Source organism: Pollachius pollachius (genome assembly GCF_949987615.1).
Source record: "Pollachius pollachius genome assembly, chromosome: 2".
Lineage (NCBI taxonomy): Eukaryota > Metazoa > Chordata > Actinopteri > Gadiformes > Gadidae > Pollachius > Pollachius pollachius.
In genome coordinates this window covers 23487560-23507354 of record NC_136935.1, presented here as the reverse complement: position 1 = coordinate 23507354, position 19795 = coordinate 23487560, and the positions used below count along the sequence as shown (strand labels likewise).

The following is a 19795-nucleotide window of genomic DNA, read 5'->3' as shown; positions in this document are numbered from 1 at the left end:
CATCCTGCCAGAGAAGTTGCACTCACTTTAATTAACCAACTTTTTCGCCACCTTTGACTTATCACTCTCCCCTCTCCTCCCAAACACAGGGCTGGAAACCAACTTGACCTGATATTCACAAGATATTCACATCGGCTCTCTCTGTTACCCAGCTCCCTGTGTCTGACCATCACTTTGTTGCTTTTTCTCTCGCCTTGAAGTCCTCTCCCTCCCTCCTCACATTGTCAACACCCGCCGTAACCGGAAATCTCTCTCTCCATCTACGTTTGCCTCAACTGTTCTGCCTTCATTACCTTCTCAGATTTCCCCTCTACTGTGTCAACAGCCAAATCTGCCTTCTACCGGACCAAAATCAACTCCTCCGCCTCAAACCCCAGGAAACTGTTTTCCATGTCTTCTTCCCCTCTACCTCCTTCCTGCCTCACTGCTGATGACTTCGTTACCTACTCTTCCCAGAAGGGGAAGGACATTAGCTCCTCTTTTTTCTCTGCCACCATCCTCCCTCCACCCATCCCCACCTCTGTTTTCACCCAATTTATCCCTCTCACCTCCAAAGAGGTCAACAGAATAGTTACTTCTAACCATGCCACCACCTGCCCCCTTGAACCTATCCCTTCCTTACTTCTCCAGGCCGTCTCGAGCAACATCCTGCCATTTCTCACCGCGCTTATCAAATCCTCCCTCACTTCAGGCATTGTTCCAGTGTCTTTCAAGACTGCCCGAATAAAGCCTCTCCTCAAAAAACCGACCCTTGACACCACCAACATCCAGAACTATACACCTGTATTTCTTCTTTCATTCCTCTCTAAAACACTGGAATGTGCCATCGCTAACCAACTGTCCTCCTATCTCTCATCTAACAACCTGCTTGACCCTCACCAGTCAGGTTTCAAGAAGGCACACTCCACTGACACGGCTCTCCTTGCGGTGACTGAGTCCCTCCGTGCTGCCAGAGCCTCGTCCCTCTCATCGGTTCTCACTCTCCTTGACTTGTCTGCAGCATTTGACACAGTGAACCATCAGATCCTCCTTGCCACTCTCGCCGAACTTGGCATTGCTGAATCTGCCCTTTCCTGGTTCTCATCCTAACTGACGAATCGCACCTATCAGGTAACATGGAATGGCTCCTTCCATGTTATGGTCCAAACCTGGTCCAAACCTTGCATGCTTGACACTGGTGTTCCTCAAGGCTCTGTACTGGGGCCCCTTCTGTTCTCCCTCTATGCTAGATCTCTGGGCTCTGTAATTACATCACATGGCTTTTCCTATCACTGCTACGCTGACGATTCTCTCTTTCCCCTCCTCTAACAAAGCCCTGACTGCAACACGCATATCTGAATGTCAGGCAGACGTCAGCACTTGGACAACTGCTCATCCCCTGAGGCTTAACCTCAACAAGACTGAGCTCCTCCTAATGCAAGGGAAAGATTGCCCAAACATGGACTTACTGGTCACTGTTGAGATCATCACTTTATCTCCTTCTCCAACTGCCAGAAACCTCAGTGTGGTACTGGACAATCAGTTATGCTGCACCGCAAACATCACGGCGGTGGCCCGATCCTGCAGATTTGCACTTACCAACATCCGCAGGATCCAGCCCTTCCTCACAAGGGAAGCAGCTCAGCTCCAAGTCCAAGCACTGGTCATCTCCTGCCTCGGCTACTGCCACTCGCTCCTGGCTGGACTCCCTGCCTCTGTGATTAAACCTTTGCAGCGTATCCAGAATGTGGCAGCGCCCCTCGTGTTCAATCTACCTAAGTTCTCCCATGTGACCCCCCTCTTCTGGGACCTCCACTGGCTCCCTGTAGTAGCTTGCATCAGATTGAAGATGATGGTACTGGCATACAAGGCGGTCGATTGAACTGCCCCTGCCTACCTCCAAGCGTTGGTCAAGCCACACACCCCAGCTCGATCCCTCCGCTCAACTACCTCAGTTGGACGTCTGGTACCGCCATTGCTAAGAGCATGCAAAGGTCGATCAGCGAAGTCACAACTCTTCTCTGTTTTGGGACCTCAGTGGTTGAACGAGCTCCATGACGATGTCAGGATCTCAGAGTCGCTCACCAGCTTCCGCAAAAGACTAAAAACTCACCTGTTCAGAGTTCATCTAGACTCTGCATAGCCATCCAGTCCCTTCCGCCCACCATTGTATGTTGTACGTCCTGCCACTAAATGTACGCACTTATTGTATGCAATTAGTGCACGTTGTACTTATTCATAGTACTTAATTGTGCCGCATCTGCTGTAGTAGCTGCTATCACTGCTGTATATGAGGAATGGGTTATCCTAGCAATTGTTAGTACTTGCACTTGATTCTATGAACATCTTTACTGTACCGACAGCGATATATTGTTTCACTTCTTATGACAAATGTACTTATTGTAAGTCGCTTTGGATAAAAGCGTCTGCTAAATGCCCTAAATGTAAATGTCCCTTGTGAGAGGAGAGAGCCTGAAGGAGGAACCTCAGGGCCATGGGCCCTTGAATCCCTTCTGCATGAATCATGCTGTTGGCTCTAAAAACCACAGATCGGCCCTCTGACCTGGCGTCCTGCTCAAAGCCTCCACAGACAGAATCCAGGCACCATGAGCACCTGTGTCGTAGCATTCAGCTGTCTTGGTTTTCCCACAGGACGGAAAGTAGTTGACCAGCTCCAAAATGTATATTTTGTCATTCCTTTATTCATTGTATAATAACATGCATTCAGTGTACCATAACACAGCAAAACACAGCAGTTTTCTATCCCTCTCATGTTGACTTCAATCTAAGTTAGTTTCAGTTGAGAATCATCAAGTTTATGTAGCCGGCCTACTCTTGACTCTGCTAATTTTACGTTGTGTATTTTCCAAATGATGAGTGGGGAGACAACTGCTGCTTTGCCAACAGAGTTGGTCTTTAATCTGTGCGAAATACAATAGAAGCAAATTAACCCAGATGTCTGTGTCACAAGCACTCCTCTCTCCAGCAGGGCAAATCTGTGATTATGAATCCTTCTTGTCTTGGACTGTAACTTTCCATTGGAACGAGTTCTGCCTTGTTTAAGCGAGTCATGTGACCCCTGGTGTTAATAAGGAGTGGAAAGTGGGACAGGAGGGCAGGATCTGCGGCTGCATACTGACATCATACCCCATTCAACTATTAGTAGTCATGCTCTCTCCCACTTCCTTTGTTTAAAGGAGAAGCTGACCTGTAAATCACAGGAGATCCTATGAGGATGTGCCCCCAAAATCACTGATGATATCATAGTGATGATTGTGGGGATCCATCCGCCTCAGAGCACCATAAGGCCGCTGTGCAACAGTCTTCTAGCGCCACAGGATTAATCTCATCTCCTCTGACCTCCTCTGAGCCTGGAAAGCTCGACTGGACAGAGAGCAGGGAGTCTGATCTCTGATCGAGAGCGTTGGTTGACCCGCTACCGGGTAGGTGACCAAATAGAAAGACGGGCCCTGATTGGCCCGTTCACGTCATCAACTAAGACACAGTCCCTGATTGGCTTGACCAATCTGGGATTGGTGTCCTCGGCCTCAGAGCGCCTTGCAGAGGAGGATCATCCTCGCCAGGGATATTTACATAATATATTCAATAACACAGTAGCAGACAGAATGAAAATCGCTTGGTGAAGAGTTAACAACTGCATATAGCATGTAGCCTACACATAGCATAGATATTTATATCTTACCAAATATGTTATATATTTATTGTATGTGTTATCATGCAACACAAAACGAAGCAAAATGGATTGTAAGAAGAACAAGTGTAATCGATGGCAGGCATTATTTGATTAATGTATGACTTGGGTCCTACTTCTACACACTCCAGCGGTGCCATCTTTGAAGAATTAGAGCAACCCCAACCGACTGTAATTATCTGCTCTGTTAAGTATCATTTAATAAAAAAATAAGTCAAAGAAAAATCCAGGAGACAAAAGGTGCCAAGGGAATCTCAGTGTACACACACAAACACACGCACACACACACACACACACACACACACACACACACACACACACACACACACACACACACACACACACACACACACACACACAAACACACACACACACACACACAAACCTTTGTTACATTTTCCATCAACAACATATTATGTTTCTCTATGCTACTATTTAAAGTATGCCATCATTTTAGTTTATAAGGCAGAAATTAATGATGAGAGGAGGAGATTAAACATTTTGTCAGCCTTAACATTAACCTTTAATATCATGTGTCCCTCATGAAGCACACAGAGCATACAGCCTGTCTCTCACTTTTTCCTGATCCAACTAAAGGATGAGTAGACCTTTGACTGAAGTGGTGGGATACTCTGGCTAAGTGACAGAGCGCAGCCAGAAGCTGGCTGGTAGCTGACACCGGGGTAAAGTTCCTGAGTCTACTCCGGCTCAGAGGACAGCTCACAGGATCTGTGTGATCTGATCACACCGGGCTCACCTTAGCTCCGCTGCTGCCCAGGTCCATGGTAGGGGCCTCCCCGGGGGCCCTGCTGCCGGAACAGGGGCCAAAGGTGGAGCCTCCTCTGAGACAGAGTGGTTCAGATTCAAGATGCCCAATGCATATCCCTGTACCACTTTTCCATTAGCAAAGACTTCATCTAAATATCATTCATCTGCTTTTTCATTTATCCATCATTGTCACAGCATAAATAAAACTACTGTTTTTTTTTAATTTTTCTCCTCTATGTGGTTGACCTTTGACCTTTGTCTGAACAGGGTCGTTCTGGTGGAAAACATCCCGGAGGACGTGTCCTTCCCTCCCAGCGCCCCTACCTACCTGCCCCTCACGGCGGGGCTCCATGACCTGCTGGACCGCGCCATGCGCTCGCTGGAGATCGTCTCCCCCGTCTGGCTGCTCAACTCCTCAGACTACGAGGCCAGCTTCCAGTGGGCGTCCCTGCAGGTATGGAAGCTTCACAGCCCCCATGAGGACACCGTCTCCACATCCTCCACCCTCTGATCTGCCCACGTGTTTAATCAGCACACACACATAGCACACAGACACACACACACACACACACACACACACACACACACGCACACACACACACAAAAAGCATCCACTAGGAGCAATCGCTTACAAGGAAATAAAACTCAATGATTTACTGTGTGTGGTTGGTGCCTGTAAAGGATGCAGCACTTGTAAAATAACCTACCAACTACTCGTGTGTCTGTGTGTATGTGTGTGTGTGTGTGTGTGTGTGTGTGTATACGTGCATGTGTGTTTGTTAGAACACCAGATAATACATATGCAACAATCCACATTGACAATGTAACCTTCAGACCACCTCGTCTAGTGCTGCTCCCGGGCCGTGAGAACAGGGAGAGTGAGGCTCCGTTGTGCTGTATTTTCACAGGGCAGGGCTCTGCTGACCAGGCTACAGGGGCTGAAGGCCAGGGGTGTCCAGCTGAAGATCTCCAGTGAGGACACAGACTCAACTGAACTCAGCATGCTGGCCAGACTTGGTGAGGGCTCACTCTCAACATTCCCACGATACTGTCCAGCACCCTGTGAATCTCCCTGCGTTTCTTAGGGAGGGTGTCTTAGGGAGGGTCTATACTCTAGGGCCTAAACCAGCTATCAATACACACTCACACAGGAGAGTTCTCCTAGATGGTATTATGGGGCACCAGGCTATGTATCATTATCAACAAACCTTTACAATAAACCCATCTTTCAACACCCCCACCCTGGAGGAGCCCAATAGATGCAATTGGTGGAGTGTTGCGGCCACCGAGGTGGAGTGTAGCATTGGACCTTGTCACTGGAGTTTCAGTTGGTTGCGATACACCAGTCGCTATTCAGCTTTGTATTTGAAGGATTTGGCAACAACTATGTCACAGGATATATATTTATATATATCAACATATTTTCCATGGTGCAGTCTCGTGTTTTAATTCCTTTGCTCATGGGTTCATGTACACCTGGGGTTGGAACCACTGCGCCGCCGCCTTTATGGACACGCGTAATGTGGAAGTGTAAATGCAGGCAACAAGAGTCTCGTCATGGATTTTCATGAACTTGGGGTACACAGAAGTGTGGATTCAGCTAGACACAGGCAGACATAGAAAGACAGAGACAGAGAGAGACCTACAGGAAGACAGAGAGACAGAGAGAGACCTAAAGGAAGGCAGAGGGACAGAAAGAGACCTACAGGAAGGAAGAGGGACAGAGAGAGACACACAGGAAGACAGAGGGACAGAGACAGAGAGAGACTCAAAGGAAGACAGAGAGAGACAAAGAGAGACTCAAAGGAGAGTGTGTGTGTGTGAGAGAGAGAGACATACTGGAAGACACACAGAGCCCTCTCTCTCTCGATCTCACTCTCCTCCCCTTGCACATGTGCTTTCCTTCTTTTCTACTTCTCTGCTTCTCCCTATCTCTCTTTCCCCCCTTTCGCTCTCTCCCTCCCTCTCTCTCGCCCCTGTACCTCTCTCCCTCCCTCTCTCTCTGTCTCTCTCTCTCCTTCCTCCCTCTCCTCCTCCCTCCCTCTCCCCCTCTCTCTCTCTCCGCCCCTGACCCCCTCTCTTTCCTCCCCCCTCTCCCTCTAGGTGCTGATATCCACTATTTGAACACCACAGCTCTGATCAGAGGTCAGCTCCATGCCTCCTTCTGGGTGGTGGACAGGAAGCACCTGTACTTCGGCAGCGCTACAATGAACTGGAGATCCCTGGCTACGGTATACACCGTGCACGCACCCACACACATGCATGCACGCATGCACACATGCCCGCCAACACACACAAAAACACACAAACTATACTTCTCCCTTTCTGAACGAACAGTAGTTTGTAGTTGCTTAACTAGTTCTGCTTAAAATATAGGGGAGATGCATGGCTTGGTGCTTTCCATAATCAGAGCGTTTAATCTTCCATCTGCTTCCTGGATGGCTCATTAAACATCTGACTTGTTTGACAGGGTTTAAAGGGACAGCCTGAGAGGTAGAAATGTATAAACAAACTTTTAGATTGTTGGCTAAAAATGTATGTCTGATTAATAAGGAGTACAATTAACCATTTGTACATGTATTGCTAGAAATTAGTTATATATAAATGATTTGCCATCATGAAGTGGATTCGAGACAAGGTGAATCTCTCTGTGAGATATTGTGTGTTCTGACATGAGGTGCTGTGACCTCCCCTCAGAGGAAGGAGCTGGGAGTGTTGGTGTACGACTGCAGCTGTCTGGCTCTGGACCTGCACAAGGTGTTCAGCCTGTACTGGGGCCTCCAGTACAAAGACTTCATTCCCTCCTTCTGGTCCAAGCGGGTGTTTGCGCTCTACAACCGAGACTCTCCTCTGGAGCTGACCCTGAACAGCACCAAAGCTCAGGCCTACATCTCTGTGAGTCATGACCCAGAGATCATACACTTTCCTGCTGATCAATGAAATGTATAGCAAGGTCTTACTGGGAGTCTTTCAGCTACCAAGGTTAATAAGTCGATTTGAATTGACTAGTTCATCAGCTTTATTTCATTGCCTAGTTTCAAATATACTTACTATAAAAGTAGAGACATGAATCCAATCATCTTTCGGCAGTGACGAGCAGAGTAGAGTCTGGGTCATCTTACCTTAAATGTGACAAAATTATATCTTATAAAAATTTATTATCAAGCAATTTGCATCTCCACTGAAGAAAATGGATGATGTGTGACAGATGTTGACCATTCATATCGAGGGAAAGTTCTCATTGATTTCAGCACTTTTTCTAGCCCTGCTCTTGGCTGCTGGGGGATTTAAGGGATGTGAATGAGTGTAAACAAACGCGCCGACACACACACACACACACACACATGTACTCGCAAACACATAAACACACACACGTTTATGTGTGTGCAAGTTACACCTGCACAAACATATCTGCAGTTCAAGTCACATGTGTATGTACACAAGTTATGCTGCATCTATAGGTCAAAAGTGACCTATGTTCAATATTACTTAGCCTGCTGTTCTCAGATGGTGTACTGTGTGTAGCACAGTGTGATGGTGTACGGTGTGTAGTAAAGCAAAGTAAGTAAGTTTGTTTAATTTATAAAGCACATTTACACACAGCATAACTGACAAAAGTGCTGTACAGTGGATAACTAAAAAGACAAATAATACAAAAAACCCATTGGACCAATAGTCGTAATTATATAAAACATAAATAAAAGGAAACCTTCAATTTCAGGGCACACAACACAGAAATACAGAAAATGAGCCTGGATTTGAAGGCTGATATTGAGGGGGCAGATCTAGTATCCAACGGGAGATGGTCTTGCAGATGTGGAGCAGCAACTGCAAAGGCTCTATCACCCCTCTGTTTTAGCCGTGAGCGCTAAATCCCCTTTCTTTGAGGATCTAAGGGACCTTTGGAATGAGTGGGGCTTTACAAGGTAAGTTATATAGGTTTGGGCCAGCCCATTAAGTGCCTTAAAAACAAATGATACAACTTTAAACTGAATCCTAAAAACAACTGGGAGCCTGTGCAAGGAGGCCAGAATGAAGGTGATGAACAGGTGTAGCAAAGTGTTATGGTGTATGGTGTGTAGCACAGTGTGGTGGTGTACAGTGTGTAGCAGAGTGTGATGGTGCACGATTCGTAGCAGAATGTGATGGTGTACAGTGTGTAGCATAGTTTGACAGTGTAGTGTGTAGCACAGTGTGATGGTGTACGGTGCACATTGTTGAACCCACCCTCTGCTCCGCTCCCAGACCTCCCCCAGCCTGCTGATCCCCAGGGACCGCAGCAGTGACCTGGAGGCCATCAGCCGGGTCATACAGGAGGCACACAGCTTCCTCTACATCTCCATCACTGACTACCTGCCCCTGTTGAAGAGCGGCACCCACAGGTCAGCACTCACAGATCTGCTGCTCCGCCCACAGAGGATACAAACAGAGAGTTAGGGCTTATAATGTTGAACTACTGAAGCATGTTTCATTGAGAGTGTGTGTCTGTTTGTGTGTTTGTGTGTATGTGTGTGTGTGTGTGTGTGTATGTGTGTGTGTGTGTTTGTGTGTGCGGTAAGAAACATCGGGACAAAGGCTCTTCTGACCTGTTGGTGGCCGAAGTCCCCTTAAGTTTATTGTTGTTGTTTTGAATCAGCAAACCTCAGCTAACATCCTAAAGATGGGGTTGGTGTTTGACATGCAGGCAGATTTATAGTACAGCTAACATCCAAGATATCAAGATTGGGAAACACTAGTGAACCACAACAAGATCCCGCATGAAACACAAGGGAAACACTAGTGAAACACAACAAGAACTCACATGATACACAAGGGAAACACTAGTGAAACACAACAGAACCACAACAGCCAAACCAGCCAGGGCCCAGTTTCCTGATAACAATGGATCCACGCTCGTACGAACATTCTCATGAATGATCTTTCGAACATTTGTAAAAAGAATCAGTGCATTTCCCAAAACTCCTCTTAACATAAACGCACGTGCACTGCTCTAACAATGTTCGTAGGCTTGTAACTGTCCACGACACGGTGCTGAAATGGGCTCTGTAGGCAAGGGTGGATTACCGCACAGGCATACCGGCCACAGGCCCAGGGGCCCAAGCGCTCAGGGGGGCCCTAAGCCAGAGCTTCTATATGAAGTCACTGTTAGTAACTTTTAATGTTGCATTGTCGAAGCAATCAGTAGAGAAATACAAAAATTCAAGCGAAAACAGCAATAGTAGGCCTATTACTACTGAGTAAAAAATAAAGAAAAAAGGTCACTAGGGGGCACTATTTCAGTTTGTGAATTTCAGATCGGTCACGAACAGGTCACGAACAAGTCATTGTGATGTAAATATGGAGCAACGGCGAACTCTAAGTAGAGAAGCTACGCGAAAATTAAAAAAAAAAGAAACAAGAGAAGCTGCTGCTTTGCTACAGGTACCTTGTATTTCCAATTACTAAAAAAGAAAATATATATATATATATATATTTATAAATATATATAAATATATATATATATTTTTTTTTTTTGCGATGCTTTCGGGAAACGGTGTGTAAACTGTCTGATGCTCGTACAACGAATTTCACAAACCACTTAGGCTAACGATGCTTTTGGGAAACTGGGCCCAAGAATGGTGCGGTCGTCACACATGTATATGTGTGTGCATCTTTTTTAGGTACTGGTCTCGCATCGACGGCCTGATCCGCGACGCCCTGATCCTGCGGCGGGTGCGGGTCCGCATGCTGGTCAGCTGCTGGGAACACACTGACCCTCTAACCTTCAACTTCATCTGGTCCCTCCGTAGCCTCTGCATGGAGCAGAGCAACTGCTCCTTGGAGGCCGTGAGCAGCATTAGAACATTATCTAATGAACCAAGTGCTATAACCAAGTTAACTCTATTGATGGGTCTTCAAATGTGTGTGTGTGTGTGTGTGTGTGTGTGTGTGTGTGTGTGTGTGTGTGTGTGTGTGTGTGTGTGTGTGTGTGTGTGTGTGTGTGTGTGTGAGTAGAGGTTCTTCAGCCCGAGGGAACAGAGGGACGGCAGTTTGCAAGGGATCAACCACAACAGGTTCATGGTGACAGATTCAGCAGTGTATTTAGGTAAGCTGATGAGGTAAAGTTCTACCTCTACATTTAACCTGGATGAACACATGGACTTCATGTACCACATGATCCAGAGTCAACGTGTGGAATCTTCCCTAGTTAGTGTGGTTGCTACTGCAAGCACATCTACTGTTCTTCTTAAGTTTTCTTTATTAGTGTGGTTGATACAACAAGCACATCTACCGATCCTCTTAAGTTTTCTTTATTCCGTTTTTTGTGCAGTTAACTACTCCTGCAAACTTTCAGCTACAGAAACTATTCAACTATCAAAACGTTCAGCCCTTTAAAGGAGAATTTCACCGGTGGAGACATGAATCTGTATTGAAAGTGGGTCATATATATTGTCGAATAATAACATAAATTTCAACTTTCGTGCCTTCTTGACCGAGAAAAGGCAGACAGTGACTTTTTGGCGCTTGCGGATTGAAGACTACAGCTCCCACAATGCCAATCAGCGTTCACTCCCTGAGGGACGTAACATAACAGCCAATCAGCGTTCACTCCCTGCAGTCCAGCGTAAACAGCAGCATGGAGGAGAAATAATTTTTGCCGTTTGAAGACTCCCGGAGCTCTATATCTAAATAATATGATATAATATAATATATAGGTATCTATATAATATAATATAATAAATAATATCACAGCCAAAAGCTGTGTGTGCCTCCGGATAATATTATGAATTAAAGACTGCATCGGTTCTCGGACATCTCTGGTCATCATAGTTTGGTTTGAAATGTGCTGGGGACAGAGACGCATTCGGAAGTGCATTTTCAGAAGTGCTGGATACAATGAGGATGCACTATTCTTTCTCTCTTTAGTGCAGCTAATGAAAGGTTCTGAAAGACGGCATACCCAGGTAGCTAATCACTAAGGAATAAAATGTATACAAAATCAGTCTGGCACGTTTCATGAAGAAAACGTTTCCAAAAAGCATATGACCCACTATGTTCTGCTCCATGTATCCAATGTTGACAACGTGACATGACATGGCTAAGCTACCAACATAAACAAGAGGAGCTAGGAAAGGAAATAAACTGCGTGTTTAAGTTCAGAAGGGCCAAATTTGTGGCTACACACAGCACTACAAAAGTCGTCAAGATTGAAAAAGAAAAAAATATTTATTGCACAGCTGAACGCTGTATCACATCATGAGCTGGCTGTTCTCAATTCACAACACGCATTCCATCCAATCTAGCCTACATCAGGCATTCTGACCAAAACTCATGCACTCCCCCCCACAATTATTCCAGAATTCATGCAAAGCAAGAATGACCAAAAGTCGGTTTGTGTCAACAAGAGACTGACTCCACCGATTATCAATTGCAAGTTAAAACAGCTGACCATTTGAGTGCAAAAAGCACAAAAGACCTCGCCACAGCACCATAAATCTTAAGCAATAAGTATTGCGTCTTACCTTTATTCATGTAGCAGTGGTCTGCAGATGCGTCCCGTGGTGTAGCCTACCATATCCATTTAGTTCAACAGTTTATCGTTCTGATACTGTCCATGGTACTAGCAACCTGCTCTGGTGCTTTTTACCTATGTATTCAGGCTAAAATGACTTGATTGTCTGATGCCTCATCATTGCATCCCAGCCAAAGAGTATTGGTATTTTTAGTATTGGCTACTTGCCAAAACGAAAAAATAACTTCACAGTGTCTTTTTACAATGTATTTGTAATCATTCGTAGCGTTGATCAGCAGAAGAATAGTTTGCCAAAGTCGTTGACGTCGCTTAGCAACCGAATACGCTGGGGTTGATAAATTACTGGACTGCGGAGTGATACAGATTACGTGTATCAGAGGCAAAAAATCCACTTTCTTGACAGTGGTCAAATATGCTGGACGTGAGCATTCCACGGCATTGAGGAGAGCCATGTAATAAACAAAAATAATTTACAGCTGAACATTGGGAAGGCCCATGCAAGTGAATGGAGCAGTCTACAGCATTGAGAAGAGCCGTGTAGTAATCCATAATAATTCAACTCAAGTTTTTATATTTTTACAAGTGGTGGGTAAAAAATGAATCTTGATGAAAACTGGTGGGGACGCGTCCCCAGCGGAATTGACGCCTATGTTTCTGCTACTTCCACAACAAGTAAAGACTCGTAGTGGGGGTTATCTCGGCCAGAGTGGGGGTTATCTATGGCGAACGAGTCCTGCGCGCGTTTGGTTACCCGACGGGTGACCCGCACAATTTGGATGAAGCGGGGGAAAAATAATGTACTGTGTCGGACACGGATGCCGGTTGGGTCGGACGCCTGAACAGTGAGGGTCGATCACGGGTTTTGCGATTGCGAGCGAGACCTCTCCGGTGCTGGAGATGTTATACAGGAGCAGCGGAGTCAACTAAAACCGTCCACAGTGGATGATGTGCTTTTTTGCACAGCAATCTAAAGCACCACGCCAAACACCAGATAGTGTAATTCCCTGGCGTTCCATCTAATGTGTCTAACTTTCCTTCGGGTGCGATTCGGGCGTCGGTATCAATGTATAGCGGGTCTGGTCGGGTGTGGAATGTAATTCTCAGGTGCGGGTTTGCAAAATAAGACCCGTGTATTGATTCTCGGCCATGGTGGAGATTGAATTGGGGGAAGAAATGTTGGCTTTGACTCTCTGAAGTCCAAATTGAACTGCAACTTCAGATTGATGTGGAAGGACCAGAGACGTCGGAGAACAGTCGTTTATTCATAATATCATCTCAAACGACTGCATCGGGTTCTCCGACGACTCTAGTTCTTCCACTTCCACATTAATCTGTCTACTTCAGATTGATGTGGAAGTGGAAGAACCAGAGCCATCGGAGAACCTGACGCAGTCGTTTGAGATTCATAATATAGTCTGGAGGAGCACACAGCTTTTGGCCGTGATATTATATATAATATTATTATAGATGTCTATATATTCTATTATATCATTTAGATATAGAGCCCTAAGTCTTCTGCCGGAGCTCCCGGAGTATTCTCGAATATCTTATAGAACACGGCCAAAAGCTGTGTGCGCCGGATGATATTGTGGCGAGCAGCACGGGAAGGACGAGACGGGACGGGAGCCCAGGATGAACAATTATGCAGTTCCGTGCCCCATACACCGCACGTCTACGGACTGACTTTATTAACGACCAACCGCATGCATGGAAACCAGCGCACCCAGTAAACGAACACGTCACTCTCGGTGACGGTGGCGGCAACGATGCACACATCATGTCAACACTCAACACACAACTAATTAACTACCCCAACCCATTAACCCCACTCAACCCAACAACCACACTGTCCCCGAAAGGGTCCAAACCCCCAGGGTAAATGAACCCCCCAGAATCCCTTGCGCAACTGAACGAGCGCCTACACCTGCGGTCGCCACAATATTATAAATAAACGACTGCGTCTCTGGTACTACATCATTTCTTCTCTAGCGGTCTTGTGATCTACCGGTCACACCGGTCACACGGAAAGTTCAAAATCCATACCGTAGCGCAAATTCACACCGGTGTACTCTCTATACCGTTGTACACCCCTAAGTCCCACCCACTGGCATTGATCTGTAATAGGTCTGTAGCGTCAGTGGGTCCCACCCCCTAGGCGGGTTTAAAAATTAGGAGCACTTGTAGTATTTTAGAGCCGAATTTCGATTGCCTTTATACTTTTATCAGTCACAGTTGAAGCTCCATATCGGCTTCGTTTTCAGTTGGTCTCATTGATTAACACTGAGGTAAGCGCGCTGAGGACGTGCAGGCAGTGTTGCCAGATTGCCGAATTGGACTACCTTTTACGACGTTCAGGCAGCGGTAACCCTAGCGTTGACGTTAGCGCTGACGTTAGCCCTGATGTTAGCAGTGATGTTAGCTGTGACGTTAGCGTTGACGCTAGCTGTGACGTTAGGGCTGACGTTACGCCCTGGTACATTAAAAGAGCAGACCCATAATTAGTGTAAGCCAACTTCTGGTTGTCATATGATGTGAAAAGAGTCTCTCCCCTGATTCTGTTCCATGACTCCAGGTAACCTGGACTGGGTGGGGAACGAGTTCACCTTCAACGCAGGGGCCGGCCTGGTGATCAGCCAGCAGCAGGGGGTAGACCAGAGAAACTCCACGGTGGTGGAGCAGCTGAGAGATGCCTTCGAGAGGGACTGGTCCTCCCGCTACACGCACTCCCTACAGCCCAACCTGCTGCCCGTCTGCATCCGGCACCAGGCCAGCCGGCTTGTGCCGCTCAAAGGAGCCCGACCTCCCCACAGCTCTACTGTTCCGCTGGCAGGAATTCCACCACGCCACCTCCCAGCACCCATCAAAACCCCTTCCTGCAAAAGTGAATTTCAACATAGCAACAAGCAGGAACCTAGCAGAGGGAGCAGGGCCCCCCCGGACGACGGGCCGGCGTCCACCACAGCTGGCCCCATGGCGGAGGGCGGAGCCATGCTGACGCAACCGGAGGACAGACAGGTGTACGTCAAAGTCAGTCACTCTGACAGTCCAATGGGATCTCTGCTGCCCAGCCAGCCAATAGAAAGCAGTGGAGGCAGAGAGCTACAGAGCGGGCCCCTGTGGCCCCCTGGTACTGATGTTTAATGATGCTGGGAGCCCTGCAGTCGACACTATGGTAGGATGACTATGGGACACCATGTCGGGATTCATTAGTACAGAATAACATGGACCTCAAAGCTCTTCACCACAAAGAGCTCATATGATGAGAGCTTCCTTGATGAGATGGGAACTTGCTGCTATACCAATTCCTTAATCATTGTTTTGTGTGTCCTTTGTGAGCAATCACCTGCTATGCTTTAGCTCATTTAGCTAATCACAAAAACAATGAGTGTCTCTTGAATTTGGGCTGTGCATTTCCCTTCAGACAGTGATTGATTGACCACTGGGTCGCCAAGATACCCTGGAAAACAATGACCAATATGCAGAAATCTCAAGAAACTAGAAGTGAAATCTTAGGACATCCCAATGGGCTCAAATGAAAAAAAGGACCTTTGTCTGAATCTAGTAGCTAAACCCACTCTGTATTCAAAGAGTTTGATCACTGATTTACAAGGCATCTGCACATGAAACACCTGAGAGTAATGGACAGAAAACTGTTGGTCCATTGTATTAGCAGAGTGCATCCATCTCCAGGCCAGCAGTCAGAGCAGAGTGACATTAAGGCTGTGCCATTAGATGGCTCTATGGCGTACTTGTCTCTTCTAGACTAACTGGTCTGCTGTTGACAGGGCTTTGGACAGGAGGGCCATCATGGCAAATTTTCACATGGATGGTATGTTAAACCACGTGCTATACACATTAGCATGATGCAGTATTTATTTTGTAAAGTTACATATCTATACTCTTTACACAGCACTAGTGTTAGTTAAAGATATTGATTTATAATATATATATATATATATACACACACACGTGGACAAAATTGTTGGTACCCCTCTGTTAATGAAAGAAAAACCCACAATGGTCACTGAAATAACTTGAAACTGACAAAAGTAATAAATAAAAATTTACTGAAAATTAACCAATGAAAATCAGACATTGCTTTTGAATTGTGGTTCAACAAAATCATTTTAAAAAACAAACTAATTAAAAAACAGGCCTGGACAAAAATGATGGTACCCTTAACTTAATATTTTGTTGCACAACCTTTTGAGGCAATCACTGCAATCAAATGACTTTTGTAACTGTCAATGAGACTTTTGCACCTGTCAACAGGTATTTTGGCCCACTCTCCATTAGCAAACTGCTCCAGTTGTCTCAGGTTTGAAGGGTGCCTTCTCCAGATGGCATGTTTCAGCTCCTTCCACAGATGTTCAATAGGATTTAGATCAGGGCTCATAGAAGGCCACTTCAGAATAGTCCAATGTCTTGCTCTTAGCCATTCTTGGGTGTTTTTAGCTGTGTGTTTTGGGTCATTATCTTGTTGGAGGACCCATGACCTGCGACTGAGGCCAAGCTTTCTGACACTAGGCAGCACATTTCTCTCCAGAATGCCTTGATAGTCTTGAGATTTCATTGTACCCTGCACCCCTCAAGACACCCTGTGCCAGATGCAGCAAAGCAGCCCCAGAACATAACTGAGCCTCCTCCATGTTTCACAGTAGGGACAGTGTTCTTTTCTTGGTATGCTTCATTTTTGCGTCTGTGAACATAGAGCTGATGTGCCTTGCCAAAAAGCTCCAGTTTTGTCTCATCTGTCCATAGGACATTCTCCCAGAAGCTTTGTGGCTTGTCAATATGCATTTTGGCAAATTCCAGTCTCGCTTTTTATGATTTGCTTTCAACAGTGGTGTCCTCCTTGGTCGTCTCCCATGAAGTCCACTTTGGCTCAAACAACGACGGATGGTGCGATCTGACACTGATACCTTGACCTTGGAGTTCACCTTTAATTTCTTTGGAGGTTGTTCTGGGCTCTTTGGTTACCATTCTTAATATCCGTCTCTTCATTTTGTCATCAATTTTCCTCCTGCGGCCACGTCCAGGGAGGTTGGCTACAGTCCCATGGACCTTAAACTTTTGAATAATATGTGCAACTGTAGTCACAGGAACATCAAGCTGCTTGGAGATGGTCTTATAGCCTTTACCTTTTACATGCTTGTCTATAATTTTCTTTCTAATCTCCTGAGACAACTCTCTCCTTCGCTTCCTGTGGTCCATGTTCAGTGTGGTACACACCATGTCACCAAACAGCACAGTGACTTCTTTTCACCCTTTAAATAGGCAGACGGTCTGATTACAAGTTTGAAGACACCTGTGATGCTAATTAGAGGACACACCTTAGTTTAACATTTCCCTATGGTCAAATTATTTTCAATCTTTTCTAGGGGTACCATCATTTTTGTCCAGGCCTGTTTCATTAGTTTGTTTTTTAAAATGATTCTGTTGAACCACAATTCAAAATAAATGTCTGATTTTCATTGGTTAATTTTCAGTAAATTTTTATTTATTACAACTTTTGTCAGTTTCAAGTTATTTCAGTGACCATTGTGGGTTTTTCTTTCATTAACAGAGGGGTACCAACAATTTTGTCCACGTGTGTATATATATATATATATATATATAAATATATATAAACCACAAGCCTTACAAAATATACACACATTAGAAGTTAGGCTTTCACTTGAGATGTGGTCTCAGTGAATCTGTGTTCTTACTGCATTGCCTCACACTCAATGACATAAAGCATGGGCAGGTGGGAAATGGCAGTGCTGGCACTGTGTCACCAAGACCAACAAAGATCTTCTGACCTAAGATGCAATATCTTTTTTTCAGAATGGGAACTATTCATTTGTAAGGATTCTTTAGGAATGATATGTTTTTGTATTCATATCTGCAAAGCTAACCCTAATCGATCAGAGTGACTGTTGCCTCCTGGTGAATTGATGATTCTGATTTACTATTAAACCGTTACTAATAAATAATGACAGCGCAGAGAGAAATAATACAGAGCATCTGCTATTATCAATAGACAGGCTTTGATGCAAAGCCGATTATTTCAAGGACAAAGTGGTCTGCACTATATGTTTCAATATGGAAAACCACGGAAATATTGTCTAGGATGTTGTATATCAGGGTTATAAGACCAATAACTATAATTGTACCCCAACTCTTTAGCTAGCACCAAGGCTTTTGAATAAAGGGTTTTCTATAAACATAAATGGTCTGGTGATGTAAACACATTCAAGTGATAACATCATTCGATTATGCTTTCTCGATCAAAATGTTAATATAAATTAAAATAAATTTGCACACTTTTTTGTATGGTTGCTTTACATCAACACAAATTGATGATAGGCCACTTCTCTCACCTAGCGGTAAATGCAGGAACATGCCTTCCATCTGAGGTGGGAGTGTAATGGTGCGTTTTAGTATTCTCTGCGAACCGACTCGGACTTTGGATGTGACGTCACGCCCACTCTTCAATCGTTTTATTATGTTTCGCTCGGTCGTTGGAGGAAAACATGAACGCCACCCGGAAAGCTGTTGTCGCGGTAGCATTGGCAGAGTACCAGGCACTCCAAAATAGGCCATAGGCAGAGATACGGACGCAGTAAGGTATTGCAGTAATACGAGTGATTGAAATTGCCATTTAAACCACCAAAGCGGTCCAAGCACAATGAAAACAGTTCATTCTTCAAGTCACACCGGGCGCAGCCATCTTTAATTGTGTCTCGGTATTTTGCTCAGCCTCCTCTGAGTTCATCCGAGCAACCTAGTTCGCCTTCCGAGGAAAAGGGGCGCGTTCATGCGTGTCGCTAGGCAACGTCCTCGGACCTCCGAGACGGATGGATAATAAAACGCACCATATTGATGGACACAGGTGTGTCTCTTGATGTTAATCATGGCCACTGGCATACAGGCCCATCATTGACTTAATGAGCTCCTGTGATGAAGGCCTACTTGCCGGCAGTATGGACCACTTCTGCTCACACTATAGTTCAAATGGAATTCAAGACACGAGATACGAGACACAATATGCTTACTTTAAATTTCTGCAAACAATTGCATGAAGCTAAAATGCTTAGTTGGCAAAGGAGTGCAATTAATCTCAAAAAACGAACATGATCTATTCATAGTCCAGATTCTCTTAAAACATCCACGTGACCCCATTACTTTTGCAGTGATGTAACCCTACAAAGAGGACACAAGGGTGCTTTCCGATATGATTCTGCACTGACTTCATTCACATGAACTGTATATGTTAAACATGCTCACTTTAATGTCCACCATGTACTCAGGGGTTCATTAACGGAATGATCTCTGGCCTACCCTGATCTAGCATGAGATGGTGCTTCACGCAGAATGTGTGATCATGCTCTTCAAATATATGCTACTCTATGTTTATGACTGATTCTGTCTGGCATGAATAAATCACTGAAAATAGTAGATGCTTTAGAATAGAATATGCAGGTACCAGCTTGACACCTTTATATGGGATATTTTTATTGAAAGCTTTTCGGACTCACAGGACTGAAGACAACGCTTTGACAAATGTATGGATTTGTCGTTTACTGAATAAGCACAACCCACAATGTCAAGACACAAACATGAGACTAAAGAAACCATGTGCATGACGGGGAAACGGGGTAATAATAGAACAACAGCCATGCACTAAAGCCACAGCCCAGCTTTAGCGACACAATTTGGCATGCTTGCTTATTGCATGTCCTGCCTTCCCTCCATGAAGACATGTTAGGCTTGTGAGTATATAATAGCTTATATTTCAATGAAATCAAAGGAATGCATCTTAATTGTATAATCTTTTA

At 45.2% G+C, this 19795-nt stretch overlaps 1 protein-coding gene across 1 annotated transcript in view; it reads left to right on the top strand.

Moving 5' to 3' along the window:
* Window positions 1-15113, top strand: part of LOC307071292 (inactive phospholipase D5) — a gene marked incomplete at both ends in the record, with an annotated part of 30005 nt that extends 14892 nt beyond the window's left edge. The window contains 8 exons of the mRNA XM_079730278.1: window positions 4727-4913; window positions 5368-5476; window positions 6563-6690; window positions 7157-7354; window positions 8705-8841; window positions 10120-10285; window positions 10454-10544; window positions 14545-15113. Coding sequence (XP_079586404.1) covers window positions 4727-4913; window positions 5368-5476; window positions 6563-6690; window positions 7157-7354; window positions 8705-8841; window positions 10120-10285; window positions 10454-10544; window positions 14545-15113 — 1585 coding nt within the window. The remainder of the gene's footprint in view (window positions 1-4726; window positions 4914-5367; window positions 5477-6562; window positions 6691-7156; window positions 7355-8704; window positions 8842-10119; window positions 10286-10453; window positions 10545-14544) is intronic.
* Window positions 15114-19795: the final 4682 nt, after the last annotated feature.